General features: G+C 33.7%; 1 protein-coding gene across 1 annotated transcript in view; it reads right to left on the bottom strand.

Moving 5' to 3' along the window:
* KIAA0825 (KIAA0825 ortholog) overlaps nt 1-24,448 on the bottom strand; it is a 78,222-nt gene that overhangs the window by 4,036 nt on the left and 49,738 nt on the right. Inside the window, 7 exon segments of the mRNA XM_031557364.1 lie at nt 680-835; nt 5,125-5,281; nt 8,936-9,344; nt 10,299-10,532; nt 12,016-12,204; nt 18,681-18,820; nt 24,142-24,252. Of these exon segments, the coding sequence (XP_031413224.1) occupies nt 680-835; nt 5,125-5,281; nt 8,936-9,344; nt 10,299-10,532; nt 12,016-12,204; nt 18,681-18,820; nt 24,142-24,252 (1,396 nt within the window).

Here is a 24,448-nt window from a genome sequence, read left to right as displayed (position 1 = left end):
AAAGGAAAAAAAAAGGAAAAACATACATATTTTACAGCAATAAAGCTGTAAATAGTTTAAAATGGATACAATACAAAAAGCAGATGATGCAATTTGAAAACAGTTGTTTTGGAAAATGGCATCTTTCGATCAAAAGTATGAAAAGTAAATGAATTTTATGCAGCTTTAATACCATTTATTCTTAAATATTTGAAATTGTAGGGGAAGAATCAAAACTATAGAGTTTACATTAATGAACAGTAATTTACATTACTGTTCAACGTTTCTGTGAAAGACTCATCAGGTAAGACTCTAAATATGCATTTGGCATACTGCCATGACTTCTCAAAGGACTAAGGCTAGCCTCAAATACCATTACACAGATATAATGCATATTATTGCTACTAATAGGTTTTTCTACACTATACTGAACCAACACAGAAAGTCTAAGTTTTAAATCGCTCTTATATGCAGTAATTCTGATAAAAGAAAGATACAATAATGGCTTTTTGAACACCATGATATTGGAGAGGGTGCCCTCATTAAATTCCTGAGTAATAATATCCCTTTGCACTTCATCAAATTTGAACTCCTGTAATTAATTCCTTTTTCATAACTTTAGTCTCTGTCATTATCATGATCATAATAAGACTGACAAGTAAAAATTATAGTATAACCACAGTTTCAGATTTTCACAAACCTGATTGAACACTTTCGCACAAGACTGGCTGTGCACCTGGAAGGGGTTGAAGACAGCTTGCTCCTCTCTGCCCTTCAGTGTCAGAAGCAAGCTTTGATTGGAAGTAACATTCTCTTCAGGAGAATTCTCACAGGACAGTTGATCATTCAAATATTGCTTATAAGGAAAAACAAAACAAACAAAATAAAATGCATGGAACAATACACACCTCCTAGTCCTCTAAGTGAAATTTGCACAAATTTCAAGCATCACTTTACTACGTACTTGATAGAAATTCCTTACATTAACAGAAGGAATAACAAATCTCTCTCAAAATACAAATATTTTCAAGATTAACAAACAATAACCACCCCCCACGAATACAAAGTTGAAGCAAATCAAAATAATCTAAGCTATTGTTTTGAAATTATCATCAACTTATGTTTATTAGTTCTCAGTATATTCATTAGGTATATGTAGAAGTGAAAAACAAATGTTTCCTTTATGATATGGTAATGTATTATAGCTATTACATGGTTTCTTCTACATGAAAAAGTACATAGGAATATTTGTTTATAAACAGCATTGCATTGTATAGTTACTACATGACTATAAATGAATTGTTCAATGAAAGTGTCCAAATCAGTTGTTCAAACATAGGAGGTAAACATTCTACCATTCTTCAAAACCATTTTTGATTATTTAAGCATTTGAAGATTAGAAGTAATCTGTGATTTACATAGCAATTTTATAAACTATAGTGTAGCAGATGTATTATTCTTTTGGCCTGTTTTCACTTCTTAAACTACCCTGTAAATAAACCATCACTGCATGCCAATGAAGTGTTTTGATTGAATAGTACCATATTACAAAGAGCTAGATAAAGAAACACAGGTCTATTTACTGGAAGGACTATTGTGATTAAATAGTTTGTCACTATTAAAATTAAGTCCATAATGATAGGATTGCTATAACATTGAGCAAGTGCTCAATGTGAGTCTTCATTAAGATGGATGGATGCAAATATTATTTTACAGAAATACTGACCTAATCATTTTCAGACTCAGGTGAGGTGGTGTGTAAACTACCTGCCAAGCCACTGAGTTTCTCAATGGATAATTTCATCATCAGCTTAAACTGATCTAACTGTGGTCTGGCTTGAAAGGCACAAATTCCATCCGATCCACATAGATTGTAGTTTTTTCTCCCTTGTGTTGGCATTAGCATATGTTGTGAAATTATCCAGAAAAAAATAAAGGTTTCAGCCAGATAAGCAAGCCACATGATTTCTAGTACTCATACAGAGGATGCCCTAGGACTGGGAAATCAGAGTCAAGATATAGAGCAGGCCTGTCTGTTGGTTGCAGCCAATTGTCAGGACTGCTTAAACAATCATGAAATCATCTAACTATATTAAAAAAAAATAGATCTCAGTGCTTTTTTAGTTTAAAACAACACTGTAATCCAGCTGTGAAAATGTATCTTCAGTCTTTTACCTATATTTTCCCAGCCTTGAAAAAAAGAATTTTTTTTTCCTCTTTTTCTCCATTCATTACTCTGTCCCATAGCAAAGATTTCACAGTCATAGTAAGGTGGGGCGACTTCAGTGATATTTCTACGTCTATACCAACTTGACTTAAAGTACTGCCTCATATGGATGCATTTTCTCAACTCTAAAGCAACTCAGACATTTGGTTGTCATAGCTCCAGCAGAAGAATCTGTTGTCTTTTCAGAAGAAAGTTGGAACTTGCTTAAGTTGGTTAAGTTGGTATAGATTTGAATGTTTCAAGTGGTATACAGCCTAATTCCTAACATAGGGATTTTCATTTCTTTGAATTAGAATCATAGAATCATAGAATGGTTTGGGTTGGGAGGGATTTTTAAGATCATATAGTTCCAACCTCCCTGCTATAGGCAGGAACACTTCCCACTAGACCAGCTTGCTCAAAGCCCCATCCAGCCTGGCCTTGAACGGTTTCAGGGAGGGGACATTCACAGCCTGACTGGGCAACCTCTTCCCTTATTGGGAAGTAAGTATACCACTTACTGTACTATAGATTTATATTTTTTTTGACAAAGAGACTTAATCAACAGTGGTAAATACATTAGTTTAAGGACTCCAATAGTACAGTACACACTGTAGACCCAGAAAGGCTTGTGTTTCAAAAAAGTGAGAACAAAAAAATGAAATCATGATTGTAATCATTTAAGCTGTATCCCTACTACTGATGTACAGGAAACAAACCAGACAGTGTTTGTGAGCTAGGCAGCTCAGGAAAGTTGGTTTTCCTTTGGCAGCCATTAGTGAAAATTAGCTTTAAAAGTAATTATTCTTCTTGATAAATACGTACCTTCATCTGCAGACCATTTTGAGCTCTACAGTATCTGTAATAGATCTTTATTACATTTATTTTCAAACATAGCTTCTAAGAATTTATTCATCTTCTCCCCTGCCTTTCTAAGGAAAATTATTGAGCCACAATTTTCTGTCTCATCGTTTTGTTCTCTATTCACCTGCAATTATTAATCACTGTAGCAGAAAGATCTCTGAACTCAATTTAAGAACATGACCTTCTGGCAGTCCAAGGAGTCTAAGAAGGAAAGCACAGACCTTCTAACAGGCAATCCAGTCTATTTTTTGTTGTTGTTGTTGCTGTCAGCTGCACTTAACAATCTAAAACATGAAAGATAATACTGAAAAATGCATTACCATAATACTATGCTAAGTACTAAAATATGTTGTAATTGTTTCAAAAGATGAGTGGAAGTAATATTCTTATATCCTATGCTGATCAGGATTTTTTTTATTATTATTTTTTTTAAGTCAAGACAGGTTTCTTCCACTGAGAAATGTTCTATTTTTAATGCAGCTCTTACTAACAGCACAAAATCAAGGAAAAACACCTGGGATGTGGAAAGATAGGCTAAGGTCCCTCTTCCAACTAATTCTCTCAGCCTTTCACCTCCTATTGGAGCTGCTCCACTTTGTATAAATAACTGAATACTCATAGGACTCAGATCTTGATTCAGGGTCTCCAGAACCTGAAACGGGCATTCTACCTATTCAATTAGAATACGATTCTGTCTTTGACCCAAGAAGTTGCAGAATGGATTTTTATAGCAATTTCTAAAAAATGAAACAATTCCATTAGGGAAAAATGACGAAGTTCCACACTGTTAGCTAAACCTCTATCAGTTTGGGCATTTAGTTTGGATACAGATAAAGGATTGAGCCTGCATATCTAGTCCCTTTGGTGACTGCCCTACCTACTGCATTATGTGCTATTTTAAGAGGTCTTGCTCACAATCTTTTCTTCACTTCATTATACTAGGATTAATCCTGAATGTGCTCCAGGTGAAAAGGTTTTGTTTGAACTGTATTACAGTGATAATTTTCACTTCACTTCCTGAACCATTTAATTGTTTGAGATGAAACTTGAAAAGACTCTGTATTGTATTAATATTAGGTTGCCATCTCTACATACATGCTTATATTGCTTCTAAAAGTTCAAAATGCAGATGTGCAAAGTTTGCTTTGAAGCCTGTTCTTAGGAACTAAACTGTTGATCTGATTTTCAGAAGCTGAGCATCTTTATTGCTTTATACTTACCTACCTAATTGTTTTTTTTGCTACCAAATTTTCTAAGTCTTGGACTTTGCCTATATTTGCATTATTTTGCATTTTATTATAAACACTTCTGTACACTGGAAATGATCTTAACAGCCCTTGCTTATGCATTCAAGGAATAGTAATTTAGTAATTAAAGCTAATAAATAGAACTTTCTTAATTAAGCTGTGTAGATCTGTGTTATCATACAATTTAAGCAAACCTGTGATAACTTCAGTGTATGTAATAAGAATGCTTCTGGTAACTTGTGTCAATTTAGAACAGCCTTAGAAATAATGAGATAATTCTTTTATCATGCCCAAATTCCATGTGTAGCAAACAAATCTGAATTTGATCACTGTAATTTTGAAAGCACTTTAACTAAGTAGAGTTCTCTAGCTGAAGCAAGGTTTCCATCTGGATGCATTTGCTCTCTCAGTACAGCCATGGGGTTTGTTTGTTTGTTAAATCGGAAACTTGATTTACCACATTTAATTATACTTCCTGTAACAGCCAATATTTATATAAGCTTTGCTGCTTTCTTTTTTTAATTATTATTATTTTTAACTGTGCTTAAACTTTTAAAATGCATCTTCCATCTACAGCACAAATCTAAAGGAAGTTTATGTGCCATAATACTGTTTAAGTACATAAAAAAAATCTACACTGTTTTCTCATAATCATCCTGTACCAACACAGAAAGGCCTGAACTGAATGGATTCTATTACAGTACAATACAGGATTTCATACTGACTTTAAGAAGCATTATCACCTCCTTGACTAACCCTTAGCTGCCAGCAGAAGCTGCCTCAGGCCAGTACACACCTAATTGCTCGGTAAAAAGGCCGTTTCCCTACCTCATTGAGCCGGATGATGTGATAAATTTGCCTCAGGTACTCGCTGCCACCTGGTTTGTGGCAGATATCCAGGACCATCATGTTTATTTTCTGCTCAGTGAATCCAAATGCAATGCCTTCTTGCTCTAACGCTGCACCTTCTATTGCATCCGAACCACTAGAATATGGAAAATATAAAGTTATCCTTGAATTTCTAAAAAATTGAAGTATTAATACAAAGGGAGCTAAAAATACATGTAATAAACATTTGACTTGTACAAAACAAATGTTGCTGCACACATTTCTGAAGCCTTTACACTAATAAATGCTAAACAGTTAAATGCTGATTAAATAAAGTATTTTTAATTACATGAATTTTAACAATTTTTATCAGAAAGATTGAAAACATAAAACATTCTTTAATCTAAGGGCATAGAAAGAGCAAATATTTTTTTATTTTCTTTTCCACTAGAGAAGTATCTTTGCTACTAGGAATAGCATTTGCATTCGATCTTTTGTACAATTTTCTTTGCCTGTCACCGCTCACATTAAAGCCTAATTAACATGTCAGAAAGGTAGCCATTACTTTAAGTATAGGTTAGAAATTTTAAAATGAAGTCTTATTCTTTCCACTGGTATAATGGTAACCATTTCAAAGGTATATTTCGCCACTTGTTGCACATTCTGCACTGTATTTTTCCTTGTTTTCCTTTTCTTGTTTTCTGTCTAACTACAAAAACAAACAAACAAAAACAACAACCTTACAGTGACAGACCTAAAAGCCCCGAAAAATGTTCATTTGATACTCTAGCCATTATTAGACTGCTGTCTGCACAAAAACATAAGCTTATGGCTCTGTAGTTGCTTAGTGTTATAGATTGGTAAAGTATAAGAAAATATTACAAAGACTAATTATTCTACTCAAATATTTGAGCTGCAACCATCAGATGTATGTTGGAATCCAGACATGTCAAGAACCTAGCAGACCAACAGAATATATTATGCTTTCTACAATTGTTATACGATTAACTTAAAATCTACAATAGAAGCTTTCGGGCTGAAAAAACCCACAACATTTCACTTTGGAATTTTGCAGTGTATGGCTGAAAATGTGCCATGATTACAAAGTTAGTTCTTCTCAAAGTTGTTGTTTGACCTGAAGGCTCACTTAAATTCTACACAGCTGACACTGCTTCCACATGCTGCTTCAGAACTTCCTACAGATCAAATAGCTTCAAAATATAAACTATAATTTTGTTCTTTGCTGAATGGAAGTAAATGATACTCTGTTATTATGGTATTTTACAGAAAAACTTCAAAGAAATTGATCTTCAAAATTAAAGCACGCTTAAGGCTTATCTTTCAATGCCACATATAGATATAACCTGAATCTTGTCACACTTCTCAGAGATTGACATTGAAAGAGTTGAGGACCTCTGACAAAGGAGTGTATCAGTGTCAGCACCCAAATTGTATCCTTTCCTACCCGTCAGTGTGCAGGTGAAGCAGATGATTGGATTCAGTCAGTGCTATGATTAATGAGTTCCTCTCTGGATTTGGGACTGCCTATCAATCATGTCATTAGGAAGAATGTGCCCTGAAAGAGGCAGACCTCAGCCAAGGAATAACTGCATTCATCTTAATCTGTGTATGCACCCAGCCAGCCAAGTCAGGGTCACCATGATGAAAAACAATAATCTTCAACTCAACAAATTACTTTCCAAAGACAGGCATTTCTCTTCTTTTTGGGCAGTGTGCTCTTCAGAATCTAACGTGAGTGTTTACAGCTCTGGTGCTACTATAAACTGAAGGTTATTTTAATGAATAGTAATGCTTTCAGGGAGCACACAGGACAGCTAGTGCATACAACTGCCACTTTCTGAACCTTTCACTGCATTTCTTTTTTCTCCTAAGAGGTAAGTTGAATATTTATGCCAAAATGGATGAACCTGTATCACATTCACAACTTTATGCAGCCAAGTCCTGATAACAATAAAGTATCATAAAATCACGTGAGGCTTTTTCTTATAAATTTTAGTGTACTTCAGTGTTCTTCTCCACAACTGGGTCTATGAATCACATATGAATGTTTACGTTGTATGCTTTTTATTTTATTCTACACACTGTAGGTATTTGTTCTGCATACTGTATGTATTAAAAGTCTATAAACATCTATGAATATATACATAAATGCATATATATACATTTATTCACAAAATCAATTACCTGCGAAAGGGTTACATAGACCATAATTTTACTAAGATGTAGATTTTTAGATTCAACCATTCCTATTTCAAATTAATCACATAAACACCACAAGGGTCTTCTTGAAAGATCTTCTTTTAGTCTAGTAACTATGTGACTGTTACCTAGTTTAAATATTTCAAGTTCAGATTTAATTTATTGGTATTACAATTTGTGTGTATAACAATATTTTATTTCCACACTGCACATCTCACCTATTAAATACATTTTTCTTGGAGTAACTGAGTCATACTTCTTGAATATAAAATAGAAAAATAACATTTATGCAAGGCTTCTATTGCAGAAATACTTCTGAAATCAGAAAACAGTTTCCTAACTGCAAGATGTACCTACTCCCTCAGAGAACAAGTAGTATGTTCTTCAGTTCCGTATGCTTAAAATTAGGAGCCATAACCATAAACTGGTTCTCACTTCGAGAGACACTGTATGCATACACAGGAAATATTTTTCCAGTGTCTCATACCTGATGTGAATTAAAAATTATTGCATTTTTTTTGATATCTTAGAAAATAAAATTGACTACTACATCAGAATTCTCAGCTTCAGATATTAAAGCTTCAGTTTTTAAAGGTCATTCCAATCTTTGGAATTTGCATTATTTAAGAGACATCTATTCTCGGAAAGTTAAAAATTGCATTATAAAAAAATCCTGCTAAGTATTTCCAGATTTTATACATTATAATGTATTTATTTTATCCTATGATTGTTTCAGTGGCTGGCATCTAGCTTCAACCTGTTAACCAACTGATTAGAGAATTTGAGTTAAATGGAAATGTAAAAGATCACAAACCAACCTTACTTTCAGTTGTCAACCGTTAAATTCACTAAGATAGGTAACTCCTATAAATCTACTACTGGGAAGTTGATGAATAGTGTTTTTATAGAATGATACACCACTTCAACGTTAAAACAGGACTACAAATACATTGATATGCACAGAACTCCTTGAAAATTCATTATAAGAATTTAATAACTTGGACCTAAATGTCAGATCTGCAGGGAAAGTTGGTATTTCCTCAGAAAAGCATAGCAGGGTACTTTCCTTGTCCTGTTTTGACACACCCTACTTGCCCCTAGGGCTAGTTATGTTTCAAAAGGAAGTATGCTTACTTTCTAATCTCAGATGAAGATGGAAAGCCTGTTATAGTCTGTGTTAATTTAATCACTTTAGCAAAACTCATTTATAAATGCTCTGGGTTGTCCTCTAGTCAGCATACTTGTTAGAATTCTAAAAGATACACCAACTAAACGGTCCATGTTTTTGGTTCATCATGAACACATGAGAAAATATGAAACATAATAACATGAAACAAAATATGAAATACGTGAAACCTTTTAAGTGCTACGAAAAGACTGTTAAGATGAAATAACGACAGCTGTTTCAGCCACACAGTTAACTTGCAAAAATATACCATAAAGCCATTAATATTAAGATGTAATCCATTTCATGTAATATAAGATCACTGTCCCTCTAAATATTTTTTTAAATGAACAACAGCCATAAACACGTCATTAATTCAGTAAAATAAAGAACAAAAACAGCACTTGAAAAATACTACATTCTTACCAGTCTGTGCTCAGTTTTCTTGCCTTCAGCAACTGGCTTTCAATCCAGTTTGGTCTTTGCTGTTCTATGCTCTGTATAACCTTCTGGGTCACTTGTTTGGGACCAGTTTTCTGTTTTCCCATAATACTTTCTAAGCACACACGAACTAAACTGAGTTTTTCTTTGCTCCATCTGTCAAGTGTTGCACCTGTTAAAAGTTCTGCAGTATTTCCATCCTCAAATATCCGACATATAATTACAATCAAGTTCCAGACAAGCAGACCAGCTTTCTTCAATTCAGAAAAGTTTCTTGACATTTTTCTCTCAGCCAGAAAAAAGAAGTACTTAATTGGGGGAGGCAAACATGCAATCACTGTAGGTAACTTGCTGATTACAATAGATACTGCCTGTGCTGCAAGCCTTGTGAAACCTTAAAAAAAGACATAAAAGAAGATATGATTAACATTAACATTATAGTTCTATCACAGCATGTTTCTGAATATTGTCTGATAATTTCTAACTTTCTTTTGTACTGAAAATGAGTAAGAAGCTTAAGTACTCAGCACTGTGGCCTGACTTATGTTATGCCTCCCATATATATATCCCTCCAAATCTAAACAATAACACAAATTAAAATAGAGAACCTAGAAAATATGGAATTCACACTGTGACTATGTTAACAATTATTCTTGCTGTGCACAATTAATATAGAATAAATGAAGTAGAAAACATCCAGGTATTTAGAACAGTAAAAACAAGCTGTCTTCAGAATTGTAGTGCAACATTTTTTCCAAGAGTGGAACATTGCACTAAATGTCTTAGGACATTGCATTTATTCATAGTGTTTTACATCAGTTCTTTTTCATGTTCAAACCTACAAAATTATTGTATTTCTTATGAGAAGGATGCATGCTACATAGCATTCCATTTTAAACATTGCAGATGTTATCAGTAGCTATAAAAGCAACTACAAAAAATATGCTAAATATGCTAGTATGTTAAAAAGTTAATAGTATATATAAAATGAAAAACAAGGAACTTAAAGGTAATCCACAATACAGATTCAAGTGTGGATTAAACAAAAAACCAACATGAAAAGAGCAGTCGAGCAAAGAAACCAAGAAAACCATAAGTCCATTCCACTTCTAGTCTCAACTAGTAAAAAAAAAAAACAGAAAAAAAAGTCAGAAATTTTCTGTGTCATATAGCCAGTTTAACTTATCACCAGTTCTAAGCTCTGCCTCTCAGTTAGTCACATGAAACCAGTTATATCCTGACAAACGCTTAAATAAACAAACAAAAACTCTACAAGAAAGAAGATGTTTGGAGTCTGTTTTTCTTACTGTTAAACTGCAGTTTTTCTAAGAGCATAAATTTCACCCACATTTCCCAGATTCCTTCCTCTTCATTTCCCGAGGTGTATAATTCCATTCCCTTGGAACTGTTTTCAGTAAACTTTCAGGAACAATTTGCTTGTGCTGATATGTTCCATAGTTTTCTGTTGCCTCCCACGAATGCATCAAAGAAACAATCTGCTTCACTATACCCTTGACTGAATTAATCAATATCAGCTTCAAGCATCTGATAACCTCTGGCTCTGACTTGCCACAACTGGAAACTTTAGAAGAAAGAATTATTAAATATTCAGTAAGCATGCAAATATTCAATCATTTGTGCAAATCTGTTTCAGAAATAAGTGTTTCAGAATTCTTATGGAAAGGAAACTAACAATATTATGATTCAAAATAATTTACAACTGTCAGCCTGTTATAAAGTAAAGAAATAGTATAAAGTAAGACAATGTAGCATTTTGTACCCTCTTAATATAGTTCTAGCAAAAAATACAATTTCTTTCTTCCTTTCTTTCTTTTTTTTTTTTGCCTCAGTTCCCCATGAAGATGCTTCTCAAAATTTAATCTGAGTACTAGCTTTCTTTTTAATTGAAGTAAACTTAATCACTGGGTAGGCATTAATGAATGAAGCAGATTTACACAGTTAACACAATGGCAATTGTTAGGTAGCTATACTTTCCTTAGAGAAGAGCAAAAGAGAAATGATACTTTGGTAAAAAAATGCATACAAATAATAGACATCAACAGAGACATAGTATGGTATCAGAGATTGTATGTCAAAAATAGAACATCTTAAATACAGTTATTGACATTACAAGTATCAATCTTCTCCACATTCTTAACACCACAGAGAATAGTAGTTTCTCCACAGCAAAAGAGCAGCAGTTGTCAGGCAGGATATACCAGCAATGTTTTTTGATGTTTCCTACTAAGGCCCTTAGCCCTAATTTTTGCTTATCTGTGCTTTCTGGTGATTTAAGTTTTATTCTTCTCTACACAGCCTTTCTGAAAACTTCCACAAAAAATTCTGTATTTTTCTTCCTCTTTGAAGTGTTAACTTTCTACTTTTTGAAATCCCATTTTTCTCCAAGGAATGTCTGACAACTTTTGCAATTGTTGTTTTCTATTTTATGGTATTGATGTTATTATTCATACCTTCTCTCATTTTCTTCCTTTGTTTTCTTGCGAACTCTCCTGATTTTTTTTTTTTTGCATAATTTGTAAAAATCATTGTTTTAAATGCCTCTCTTTTATGGCTGAATACTGCTTTTCCTTGTGGGCACCACTACTTGCCACAATCACATGGGCTGTTCTCCCCCTCCACCAAAAATTAGGAGTCTGCCTTTTGGCAGCAGAGTTTACATGCCCATCGTACTAGGCCTCCCTCAAGAGCAGTACATCCTTTACTTTTTCCACTCCCTGTGGAAAACTCCCTGGAGTTATTAAACTCACAGAGATAAAGAACCCATGTCAGTAAAGATCTACAGAAACTGACGCCAACCTACTGGTAAAACAGACAGGTACGTGAAAAATATGGAAATTTAGTTTAGAATAACCTCTCCTTCCTTCAGAATATCCACCATTCCTACAGCAACCTGACTGCTGAAAACAATTTAACTATAATATAATTTTGAAGGAACCTACAATCATTTTATCAGATTTATTAAAGTAAAAATAATATGCACGACATTTCTGAAAACTAACAAGGTTTAACATCAGACTTAAAGTACTTACTAGTAAACAAAGTACCTGTCATATTGTATAAGGAATCCCACAACTGTTCTTTTTCCATGTAGGCCTCAAAAGCAATGCCAAGTGATTTGGGTGACAAAATGCAGTCAGCCAATATAGTGAAGATAGTTTCAATCAGAGTAGGCTCTTTGTTATTTATCTCATCTAAGAGAGAACTTTGTTCCTCACCAGTGAATACTTCACTTCCTTCAAAATAAAAAAAAACATGGTTATAAAAATGTCCACGTAATTCAAGTCATATAAATATTATCAACCAAAACAAACTGAAAACTGTATCTGAAAACTGTACGAATACTTACAGATACTGAAATCTGATGTCCTTAACATAATGGCACTTGACCATCTTTCTGAACTGTGTGTAGTCATTAAAAAAAAAGATACAAGCATATTTACAAACTATGGAATATGCCTGTATAATTAAAAATACTATTTGTAAATAATATGAATTTGCTTATTTACTAAATAATAATCATAAATAAATTGGACTACTTCCACAGAATCACAGTCAAAAAGTTATTTCTGCATCACTTATCTAAGGAATATATTGTTGTGAAATTACATATTGATTTGGTTATATAAAATACAATGAAACAGCAGCTGCATACTCACCAAAAAAGGCTTGAATGTCTATTTTTATTTAAAAATAAACTGAGAAGAAATCAGTTCCCCAAAATAAAATCTCAGCCATGCTAAGATATAGGCTGCTATATTTCAGGCTGGATGTTAGGAAAAATTTTTCAGAAAGAGTGGTAGTGGAGTCACCATTCCTTGAGGTGTTCAATGCACGCGTGGATGTGGCACTGAGGGACATGATTAGTGGGCATGGTGGGGATCAGTTGGCAGTTGAACTTGGTGCTCTCAGAGATCTTTTCCAACCTTAATGATTCTAAGTTTCTACGTGCTTTAACGTTAATTACTGTTGTCCAAAGATTTGAGGGGTAAATTATTACATGGTATTTACTTGTATATGCTTTTAAAAATCATTATAAAACATTCTTCCACCTAGAGAAGAATCATATGTTTAAACCTCTCTCTGAACTAACGCAACTCAATGCTTTAACTTGTGCTAACGTCAAAAAGTGAATTCACTTCTGATGTTAATGACCATAACAATTGATCAGAGCCAGCACCAACTAAATAATTTTATTCAACCGTCTAGTCGGCAAAAAAGAGTTTATATAAGACTGGTTTATATAGAAAATATGCTTGAAAATGTCATTGGTTTATGCCAGTTTTGCAACCTATGCAAGAGGAAGATAGCTTCAGTATCTTGTATCCTTCTTTCTAGTGGTTCGAACAGCTTTCAAAATTTACTCCAGTGGTAAATGACTGCTTTCCACCCAGCTTTGTGAAGGAGTTGATACTGTTGTAAAATTCAAAAATCTCATTTTAATCTCCTCTGAATTCCTACAAGTTAATTGTAATTCCTACAAGTACAGTCTTGGTAGTCCACTCTAACTGAAATAGTCCACTGAATGCAGGAAGTTGAAGAATAAGACCAATCATTTCATAATAAGAAAGCTCTCTTTCTCCCACTAATTTACTCAAACCAGTCATACGTTGTCTAACAAAAACAACCAAGAAAGCAGAAAAAGCAGTTCAAAAAAAGGAAAACCTTTCAAATTCAAATAATAAGATGAAAATTTGAATTGAATTTTCATTGTAATATTGAGCATAGTTTTTTTGTTAATTTAACCAAACTCCAGGAAGGAATTTGGTGAGATTTTAGACACTGCGAAACTGTTTTTGGAAAACAAGATGGAAGATTGCTTTGTTTAAAGAGATTAGTGATTTGATACCAAACTCAAATTTGTTTAATGCTAGTGGCACATGGAAATTTCAGGGTACAACCTCTTAAACTTTTCTAATGAACTTGGGGATATCAGTGAGTTCTTGAAAATAAAAAGAAGTACAACATAATTCTGTGAGAATTTTAATACATGTACCTTCTTACAATGAGTGTATATGTTGTTCTTTTAAGAAAAGGTCTTTCAGAATCCACTGGGAAGCCATTCTGAGACTAAACATTAAGAGAGATGCACACTTTCACCAGCTTTTCCTTTTTAAAAATATTACCTCCATATTTTATCAAGAGAAGGTGTGTGACGTTTGACAAGGGCTCTATTATTATCCAAAGGAATCCAAATTCCTATTTAATGCTTCAGAAACTCCATAAAATCTCTTTATTTTTTCCCCTAGCTTGTCCCTGAAAAATCAGCAAAATAAGTAGCATATCTAATTAAGATCCTTTTCCCATTGATCTTTCAGCTACAACTACTTCATTCCAGTACTTTTTTTTTTTTACCACACTGGTTATTCAAGTACAGTATCCACCAGAGTTAACTGGCCAGACAAGTATTTTGAGGAGACATTCCTTCCAAAATAGTTTTCTAATCTTTTGATGTTAGGCTGGCATGATATAATCTGCAATCACGAAGAAGTTAAGAAAACTTTGAGGTGGACTAGAGTCTATTTTTGCCAGGACTGCATTTAACTCATACTGAATAGTCCAAAAAGATCTGGAGCAATGACCTATCTCTGCGCATGTACATCAATTCATCTAAGAAACATGCTGTGCACTTCTAATGAGGACATGCTAAACTACAAGTTTTGTCAAAAAACCTGCACAACTACATTTCTCCAAAACCATGTGTGGCAGAACCACAACACTAGTATTTTTTTCAATTGCTCAGGAGATTTTGACTCAGGATTATTAAATCCAAACAGTTTTTGTAAGTACAAAAATAACTACCTTCCAATGCTTGAAACAGAAGTTTCAGATTTAGCCAGTGCCAAAGGTTTCTTTTTGGAAACAACAGTTCACTTAAGAGTGTACATTTTCTTTTACAATTACTTGCTATTTTAATAAAAGCTCAGATTTGTGAGGTCAGATAAAGTTATCACCTTTTACTCACTTTGAGCAACTCCAAAAAAACCCCAGTATACATTAACATTAAAACACTGCAACATGCATGGTGGCAGTTAAAGAACTACATCACAAAGGGCATTCAGTAATTGGAGTGAGAAACTCCAATTCCACACATATATTTTCAAGTCATCTCTCTTCATAGCAACTGGTTCATAAAAACTCAGTCTATGAAGACTCTTCATATCTATTAGTGCCTAGGAAGTTGGTTGATATTGCACTGCATAATTTTATTTTCTCAGTGGAAATGCTCCCCTTCTTGCCTCATTTGTGTGCGTAAGGCATATTATCTCATTTTGAAGCAACTCACATTTCTTTGTGTCCATTTACATATTTGCAGCCTTAACTGATTACTGAGTATTTTCAAATGCCACTATCAGTTACTATTTCAGGGTCAGGATACCATCTACTTTTAACTGTACAGACTATGCAAAAAGAACTTCTGTTAGTCTTTCCAGTAATTCATCAAGCAAGCCAAAAACATTAGGTAAAACTACCAGTGGCCTTGCCTTACTTTGAAAGCAGTTTCCCACTGGCATTAATTCTGTGCTGGGACAGTGAAGCTTAATACAGCTACTGCTTTTTTTGCTTTACTGCCTGAAGAATAACTTCTGGTTCTTGGCAATAAAGACTGTCAAGTGAGAAGTCAAAGACTGTTCTGCTGGCATCAAAGAATCACAGATTCACAGAATTGTAGGGGTTGGAAGGGACCCCCAGAGATCATCAAGTCCAACTCCCAAGTGGCATGCCATACATTTACAACAGTCTAGCAGAAACGTTCCGTTTACTTTCACCTTTCCCTTTTTCATATCAGCATCTTCTGGATTCAGTAAATCATATTATGCAAGCATTATTTTCTTTATTCCTCTATTATTTATTTCTTGTCAGAATAATCAACTTCTGTATCTTCCTAATAGGTGGTAGAGTAATTCTGGTAAAAAATTCCCCCAGGAAAATTGCAAAACTGTTTGCTTTGTCAGAAAACTAAAACAATACCCTGTATTCATTGTTTCTCCCCACAGAGGCATAACAAAGGTCCGTGGACCTTTAGTTCATTCAATAATATGTCTTAAAAAATTCTAAATGTTGTATCCAGAAAAAACAATTCTGAGTACATATTTTATTGTAATTAAGAGAAAAGAAATACAGCTAAATTATTTAGACCCTAGTTTAAGTAATAGAGATCCAGTATCCAAATCCAATTTTTCAACTACTTTTGTAAAAGTCCTCTTTCCCTAGTGATCGTACTCACTGGACACAAATAAGTGATTCAGTTTAGGGTACCCTGATTTATCACTTTTACATATGTTTGATGTAGTAATTTTATTTATGAGGACCATCCCAATTTTACGTATATTTTAAGTAGGTTTCTCTGAAGGTAATGCCTCCTATTTATTTCTATAGAAAATACTACGAAGAGCACTTGTAGTGGTGACACCACGTTCTCCAGTAATGGTTCAATCCAGGAAACTGTCATCTTCAGCACTGTACTTGTTCAGTGGGTCCTGACAAACTTCATACGGTGTTCTTTCTCCTGTGTGAATGTACGTGGAACTTGCCTGGTATAAACTGTGATTTCCACTGTTGCCACCATCATTTCCAATGCATTGAAGCTGAGATTCAGATCCATACAAAATTCCCTGGTCGCAATCCACCAATTTGTGCAGATTAACTGACAGTGACATTATTCATGTTGTAGTGTGACAGCTGTGAATGGCCCTCCAGATTGTAGCCTGTCTTTCACATTGCTGATATCACTGCTGAACTGCACCATTTACCACCTCACAGTGCTCAGATACACTGTTTGGTCTCCACCAACGTTCAGAAAATGTCAATGAATGTCATTGGATGTCATTTTATCCACATGGAAAAATCCAGGGACTCACCTTTCCTTCACCCACACTTCCAAGTCAGACACCATTCTGCCCCTCTGCTGCCATTTGTCACATGGCAAAAAAATGTAACCAAATATTGGTGGGAAGGTTCAACCTCTACTGGCATACCATCAGCATACAGCTCTGATGTTGTGGACCAACATAATTAAAGCAGGAAGCATTGCTTATATTTGCATACACAGTTTCAGTGGCTTCAACAAATACAATAATCCACTTACACCATCTATCAACATTAAATGATGCATCTGTGTATTCCCTAAAATACCACTTCTACTGAGACAACTTCCTAAATCTCAACAGTACTCTATACTATAAGAAATAAAATGTTATTCCTGACCCCAGGAAAAGAAAGTGAAAATGCCTTTCCAGTTCGAAAAATAATCAAGATAAAGATCATGGAGTTTTGTTATCAGCAAGGCAAGAAGTCAAGATCACTCAAAAGCTATTAAATACTGAACTTTTTATGTATTTATGCATATTATTAAGCATTGCAACATTTTATTGTTGATGAGTACATAATTCTGGAAGCCTTTATCTTACAGAACAAAAGAATCCTAAACTGTTATTACTAGTATCTAGCTATAGCTTATTAGACTGACTTTTCCTGTATTACATAACAGGTCACAGTATCAAAAATTTTAGCTTATCTAGCACCAGTTAAGCTGTTGCATAAGAGAAGCAATAAAAACTATAATCATTTTAACATTATATAATTAACCTTATTGAAATTAATTTAGAAGATATGGATGATTGCAGGTTTCAACTTTATCTAAATTGAAATTTTAATCATATCAATACTGAAATTATGTTAATAAAGTCTTTATAAATGGCACATTTTTTAACTCATAGCAATATACATTTCCCTGCAGCTCAAGAAGTTGGCCAGTTAGTAGATGAAAATCCATTCTGTCACTTGATCATTCATTCTAATTTAAGCAGCCGGTGAAATTCAGTACTGTATAGCAGTAGGGTAAGAATATGATTCTGATAAAAAAAATTTGTCAGTCTGTAAAATATGACAGTTACTTGAATGGGCAAGTGAATGCAGCGTAGCTCTTAATAAGATGCATTACATAATTGGAAACAATGTTATATCCCTGACAAATGTTAGACCGCCTTAAAACAAAATAATAAAATTGTTACATATTATTATGTGATCTGATAGTTTGATATGTAAGGAAAAGCATTTTGCTAAAGAAAGACTGAAACTGATACAGACTAATTCAATATTGATGCAAGATTTTGTCAAATGGGTGATTATTCCACTAACTTTTCAATGATCTGATCATTTGATGTAAAAGCTATTAGGAGGAAAGATGTGATAAAGTCTTATGCTTCAAACAATTAGTAGAAATATAAAGAACAATTATTTTCTTTGTCCTACTTTAATAAAAACATTCATGATAGTATTAACATGGGAAGGACATAAATGTACTGCCATAATACCTACAGTGACAAACAGATAGCACAAACAAAACCTCTAAGCTTTTCACTGTAGAAACATAATTTTGAGGGTGATCTTTCAGAATATTAATCATTACCTTTAAAAATCTGCACAAAACTGTTTTGTGCAGATTTTTAACGCTCTGTTAAGTTCAATTTCACTTATACTCCTTCGCATTCATGATATCAGTTTATCAAATTGTAGTCTGTTTTGAAACTACGAATACTCAAATTGACTGAAAAGAAATCTCATTAAAAAAGCAATAAACCTTTCTTTTTCTTTACTTTCTTGAGCACTGTCCAACTGATAACTGGTATTCGAAAATATTTAAGTAGTTACAAATGAATTTGTGTTTCTCAGTGATATTCTTGTAAAGATCAGCAGCATAAGTACTTACTTGAACTTTTCAGTAAAATTCTCACCAAGAGACAATCATGATATAGTAAGGTTTCCAAGAGCAAGTTCAAATTACAGTATGGCTGGGATAAGAGAAGTTTCAGTTGACCTTGGGCTGCCATTTCTCTGACTGATGGACTCCTTTCAAAATGCAAGATAAAAACAGCATAATGTAGTTAGTTTATCTATGAAATTAATATCCCTAAAGTGCAGATGTAATGCTAACTCCCTTAAATGTCAATTCCTCCCAGATTAGTCTGAAAATGCTTTCATGATTGCTTACTTTAAGGCAGCTCAGGGAAGGAATTACATTTAATCTCAACTAGCTAAAAGCAAATTAACATTTGGTAGTCTGCCAAAGTTATAACTGATATAAAGGAACTTCACTTATCTCTTTCATGGAAACATGTATAGCCTTGTTCCACTAGGCAAAAAGGATTTTTTTGTGCTTGAATAAATCTAGGGCTATTATTCTTTAATTTACTATCATGTTAATTGTTTATTGCTCCGAAGTATCCTAAATTAAGGATATGAATCTGTTAATTAAAAAACAGAGAGAATGCTCAAAGGTCTGCGAGATTCCGCTTTATGCTGACCAATTTTTAGACATCATGAAAAATAAACCTGAAATATTAGATTTGTTGGATTGCGTCTTTGCCAGCACAGGGATGTGAGAAACAATGCATTAGAATTTAAGGAGACTGTCATTTCCCATTTGCTGTTCCACATTCTCCAAAAGTTTAGGTATCCAAACAAATCTCCCAGGGCTTCTTCTGAATTCAGCTGATGTCCAACACCAGCCATCAGACTCAAATGGGAGTAACTAAAATAATCATGGACTTGTCTTTCATTTTCATCAAATGCTTTCTGAGCTCAGTAACCAACCTCGTTGGGACCAGAGTTTCTAGTTTCCCCTCCTGGCTGTTCTGCCTCGGAAAGAGCAGTGTATCTGAGATACCCAGCCTTGCAGAGGATTGTCCTCTTTCCAAATGCCCTTTTGCTGTTTTCTGGATGACTTATGGCACCAAAAGGTCTGCACAGTCCTGCAAGCTGTGTCTGTGTCGGAACTATGGGTTAAGTAACTAAACAGGGAAAGTCTATTGCTGATCACAAAGTGGAGACTGTCAGTCCCTTAGATTATTGTACTTTCTATTCTATTCTATTCTTTTGGACTTAAAAAAAAAAATTCAAAATCAAGTTGTGAGTAAATTTTTCCAAGAAAGCCTTTGCCCCTTATTAGCTGACACACAAATGACTTTCAAATTTATATAAGATTTGTAAGGTTTAAAAAATTTCATTCTGATTGATGTTTAGCTATCCTATTTATTCATTTTGGCTGTAAGTTTACACAATAATAGTTGCTAACTTCGAAAGTTTATCCACTGCATATGTAAGCACTTATGCATATAAATTTTACACACACCAGTGTAAAATCTACATATGCCTCAGTGCATAAACTATGCATGCATAAACATTATCTGCCAGTACACACACAACACCTTCAACACTAGCCTTTCTTAGGAGCTACGTTTCCCTATCAGAAAAGAATTAATATTCATCTGGACATGTACTCTATGTGTCATTTGTATGCAACTATTTGAATAAAACTAAAATGGGTAAATGTGGCTATATTATATTTCACATTTCTGTGACCATCTGAGCAGGACAAGCGTGCCATCACACAATTCAGTTTGAAAAAAGCATAGATGACCCCACAAAAATTCCACTGTTCGTTCAGTGTTGCTGTACAGACAACATATCTAATATAATTCAACAAGACCTGGAAAAGAAAATGTCAGTTAACATACTTAACTGGTTTAGTCTGTCACATCTATGTTTCCATTGACAGAAATATGTCTTGTTGGTAATCTAAATGCAATATTTCAGGAAAGAAAATCTTCCATATACAGTGTAAACTCATAGATCTTGCAAGGCAACCTTGAAGCAATCTAAGAAAACCATAATTCCATAAAGGCACTTTGCAGAAGGACCTCTAAATCACACTATTACACTAAAACTTTATAATTAATAATGTAATAATAATTCAATTAAAAGACTATTTTACACAGATTGGCCTTTGAGATTTTAACAGTAAATCTGATCCACATGAGTAGATAAGCAACATACATGGCATTAAAACTCATGTACATATTTTTTTTAATTTTCATCTGATACATTAGATATAATCCTTGAGAATGTACTACTGGCTTAACAATGATATTTTTGCACATAAGCATGTATTGGATTCTAATAACATTTATCAAAATTATGTACATTATGCATTTAAATCTTGATAGAACTTGCAGCCAGAATAACTTTTTCAAATTTAGAACATATATTGTAATCAAACTCAAGATTAGTTATATGTACATATATTCTACTGCTTTTTAAGAACTACATAACTGTTTGTAAACACAATTTAAATTCAAACTATTCACCAATTTTAGTGCTCTGCCTGAAACTAAACTCGACATTTCAGAAAATCAGTTAAATTATATGGGCCAGTTTAATTTTGTTTATCTTCTTCCTTGAATGCAATGGTATGAAATACAATAAGGTCAGTTACTGCCTTCAAAATATAAGAAAAGGAACAGCTTCGGTCAACTAGATTAATGATGGATAATATTTTAAATGAATTCAGAAATAAATGCCATTTTTAGAATATTTGAGTTGAAATAAAACTTGTCTGTCATTAACCAGATGGGAAGTTATCATGTTGTAATATACACCCATTCTTGGCTCTACAAGCCTTTTGCAAATTGAAATGTACAATGGTGTGACTCACTTGGAGGAAAAATAAAATATAGCAGACATTCCCTACAGTCATGAAGCTAGCACCAATAAATGCACTGAGAAGTTTTGTAACGCGCATATGGAGAGGCATATGTTCTCCCATCTTCGTAACTTAGTACTAGTGAAAATAAGACTAGCCTCAAAAAAAGTGACAAAAGGTGAAGTACATATAAATATCACACAGAAATGTTCAGTTTTGTACAGTAGAAAAAAAAATAGAACTCTCATTTGCAAATGATATGATTATAAATCCCAAATGAAGCAAAGAATTAATCACAATTACCACTAAAGGAACTATAATGTAAATTATAATCAGTAATCCTTTAGTTTGATAATCAACTATATCATCTTAGTATACAAGATGGGAAAAGAATACCTTAAGTGATAAGATCAACATTTCATTAGGCAAACAAAGGTTAACTCTACTTAACATTAAAAAAAAAGTCAAAGTCAAGTATATTAAAACAAAACAGACTGTAACCATATCAGTATATGAGAACTAATGCAGAAAAAATTACTAAGTAGTGAATCTGTAAACAAAATTATTTCAAAGTAGTTCTTTGTCCTGAAATTAAACCTAGAAAGAGCAAATAATTTTGTGCCAGGTTACAATCCTTGAAATTTGGTAAAAATAATTAGGCGCCCATAGCTGGGAGGTAAACAATAGCCTCTGTTTTCAATTTTGTTCTACATATTGAATACTTTTATTCAAAAAGTAGAAAGAAAGAACATAAAACAATCTACGAAGAATCAGATTCCACTAGTTAATAGTTCTCTGCAATATGTAACCATAATGGATCTTGTTGATATCCTAAATGCATTATTTCAAGAAATAATCTTCCATGTACAGTGTGTAAAACAAGTAACAAATCATAGCACCCCTGGACACATTGCTCAAAATTACTTAGCATACAGATTATTTCATCGCTTTTTTTTCTAAGCAGCTGAAAGGCTTGCTGTTAATAGGTGATGCTAAATATTTTACCATTGCAGTTCACCAAGACTGTTCACATACATGGACTGTCTTCACATAGGAATGCTAACTATAAATTCTCAGATAAGTACTTTCTTTTGGACTCCTCATTTTCCCATATAAACTTGACAGAGAAGACACCTAGAGGGTCAGAAAGATGTATGTCTTCTCACTTTTCATCCTGAGAAAATACACAAAACCCTGGATAAGTCCAGAGTCCTTTTTTGCTATTTATTAATGATAAATCTGTCCTGAACAACACCTGTAAAATTGTAATTCCGTCTCAAAAAAAGAGAAATCTCACAGAGTGAAATGGTACCTACATTATGTTTAGATGCTTTAGTGCAGCAGAGGATAATGTCTTGTAATGTCATATTCCAAAACTAGCAATACAAACTAAAATTTAAATTCTGAACACTGGCTTTGGATTAGAAGATGAAAAAAAAGAAAGTGAGTCTTTAATTCTCAGAAATAGAGTACATATCTCTTTCAGTGATCATGTCAATCTCTCCCCTACATCCTCCCTTCTCCTTTCTCTCTACCTATGCAAGAATTACAAAATCACTGGCTAATTTCACTGAAATTTGATTAAAAGGCAGAAATTCCACAAATACATTATCTTTCAAGACCTAGAAAAACTTAAACTACTACTTTCAGTGCAAAAAAGGACACAGTTTTAATTCAGCTAATCTCTGTTAATATCAAAGACTGTCTGGTCTTTTGGTTAGTCAGTCATACAACTTTGACTCAGTCACACCATCTATTGCATCTTGTTCAGTGGGTATCAGAGGCATGGGGAAAGGAGAGAGCAGAAAATTAGAGACATGAAATTAGGGGCGAGGGTTATGGAAAGTAAGCAGAATATGCTACATAGCATGGGGTAAATACTGTAATGGGAATGATACAAGATAAAAAGTAATAAATCCACAGAACATAGGTCTTCAATAAGTTACCTTTCACTTGATAACATATTCCTCTATAATATAAAAATACTTTCTCAGAAAACAGAAACAACTCACAAAAGCAGCTTTTCATGAAAATGGAAAGTGAAAATCTCTCAGGAAATAACTTTTGAAGAGGAGGAGGAGGTGAAGGGTTTAGGAGAGGATCTAAACTGGTGTGGGAGTGCTTTAAGTTCAAAATTAGAAAGGGAATGACAGCACAGCTGGTAGCATATGTCTCATATGTAACTTGTCATTACACGCAGTGACACAGAAGAAGAAAGTAAGCATTTTTCTCCAATCATGCAGTAATCACCCCCAAAATATCGACTACTACCAAAAAGTATATATTTCAATGTGATATTTTATATATCAGACCTTTTTTTAACTAGCAATCACAAGTAGAAATACATTCTTTACCTCTCCTTTAATTCTTATTCTTTGAGAACTGCACCTGTGCTGAACTACTATACTGCTAGATACTCTTTATGCAAGAAAACCTTAAATATAATTCAAATATCAAACATAATGAACATATGGGCAAAAAAACCTCTACTGTGCACTGCTTTCAATAAGACCATTCTTATATTCTTAATTTCAAAGACTAGAGAAATCTGCAAAGAATTTCAAAAAAATGCTTACGTGTAGTTTCATCAGAATATCAACTAGACATGCATTCAGATATAATTTTTTGAAAGTATTTGATTAACATTGACTATCTGGTAGTTCTTTTACAAACAACTTTTGATACTCACTTTGGTAAGGAAGGGCTGGATGATGGTATGCAAAATAACCAATGTAACGGATGATAAAAGCCTTTAGAAAAAACATGAGGAAGATGTTCTCCAGAATTGTTCACAAGTGTCCTGAAAAAAAACCACAAATTTTTCTGAATTACATGGAAGACTGGAAATAGATTTGGAAAAATAATTCCTTTCTATTGCCCTTTTCTCTATTCAAAATATGTGTATCAGATTATCAATACTTTTCTCACAAACGGAAGTAAATATCTTTGAAATGACAATGGTTATCTTCTGTATAGCATGCAAGTTGACACAGACT

This window comes from Meleagris gallopavo, chromosome Z, assembly GCF_000146605.3.
Source record: "Meleagris gallopavo isolate NT-WF06-2002-E0010 breed Aviagen turkey brand Nicholas breeding stock chromosome Z, Turkey_5.1, whole genome shotgun sequence".
NCBI classification, from domain to species: Eukaryota; Metazoa; Chordata; class Aves; order Galliformes; family Phasianidae; genus Meleagris; species Meleagris gallopavo.
This window is presented reverse-complemented; position numbering and strand designations above follow the sequence as displayed.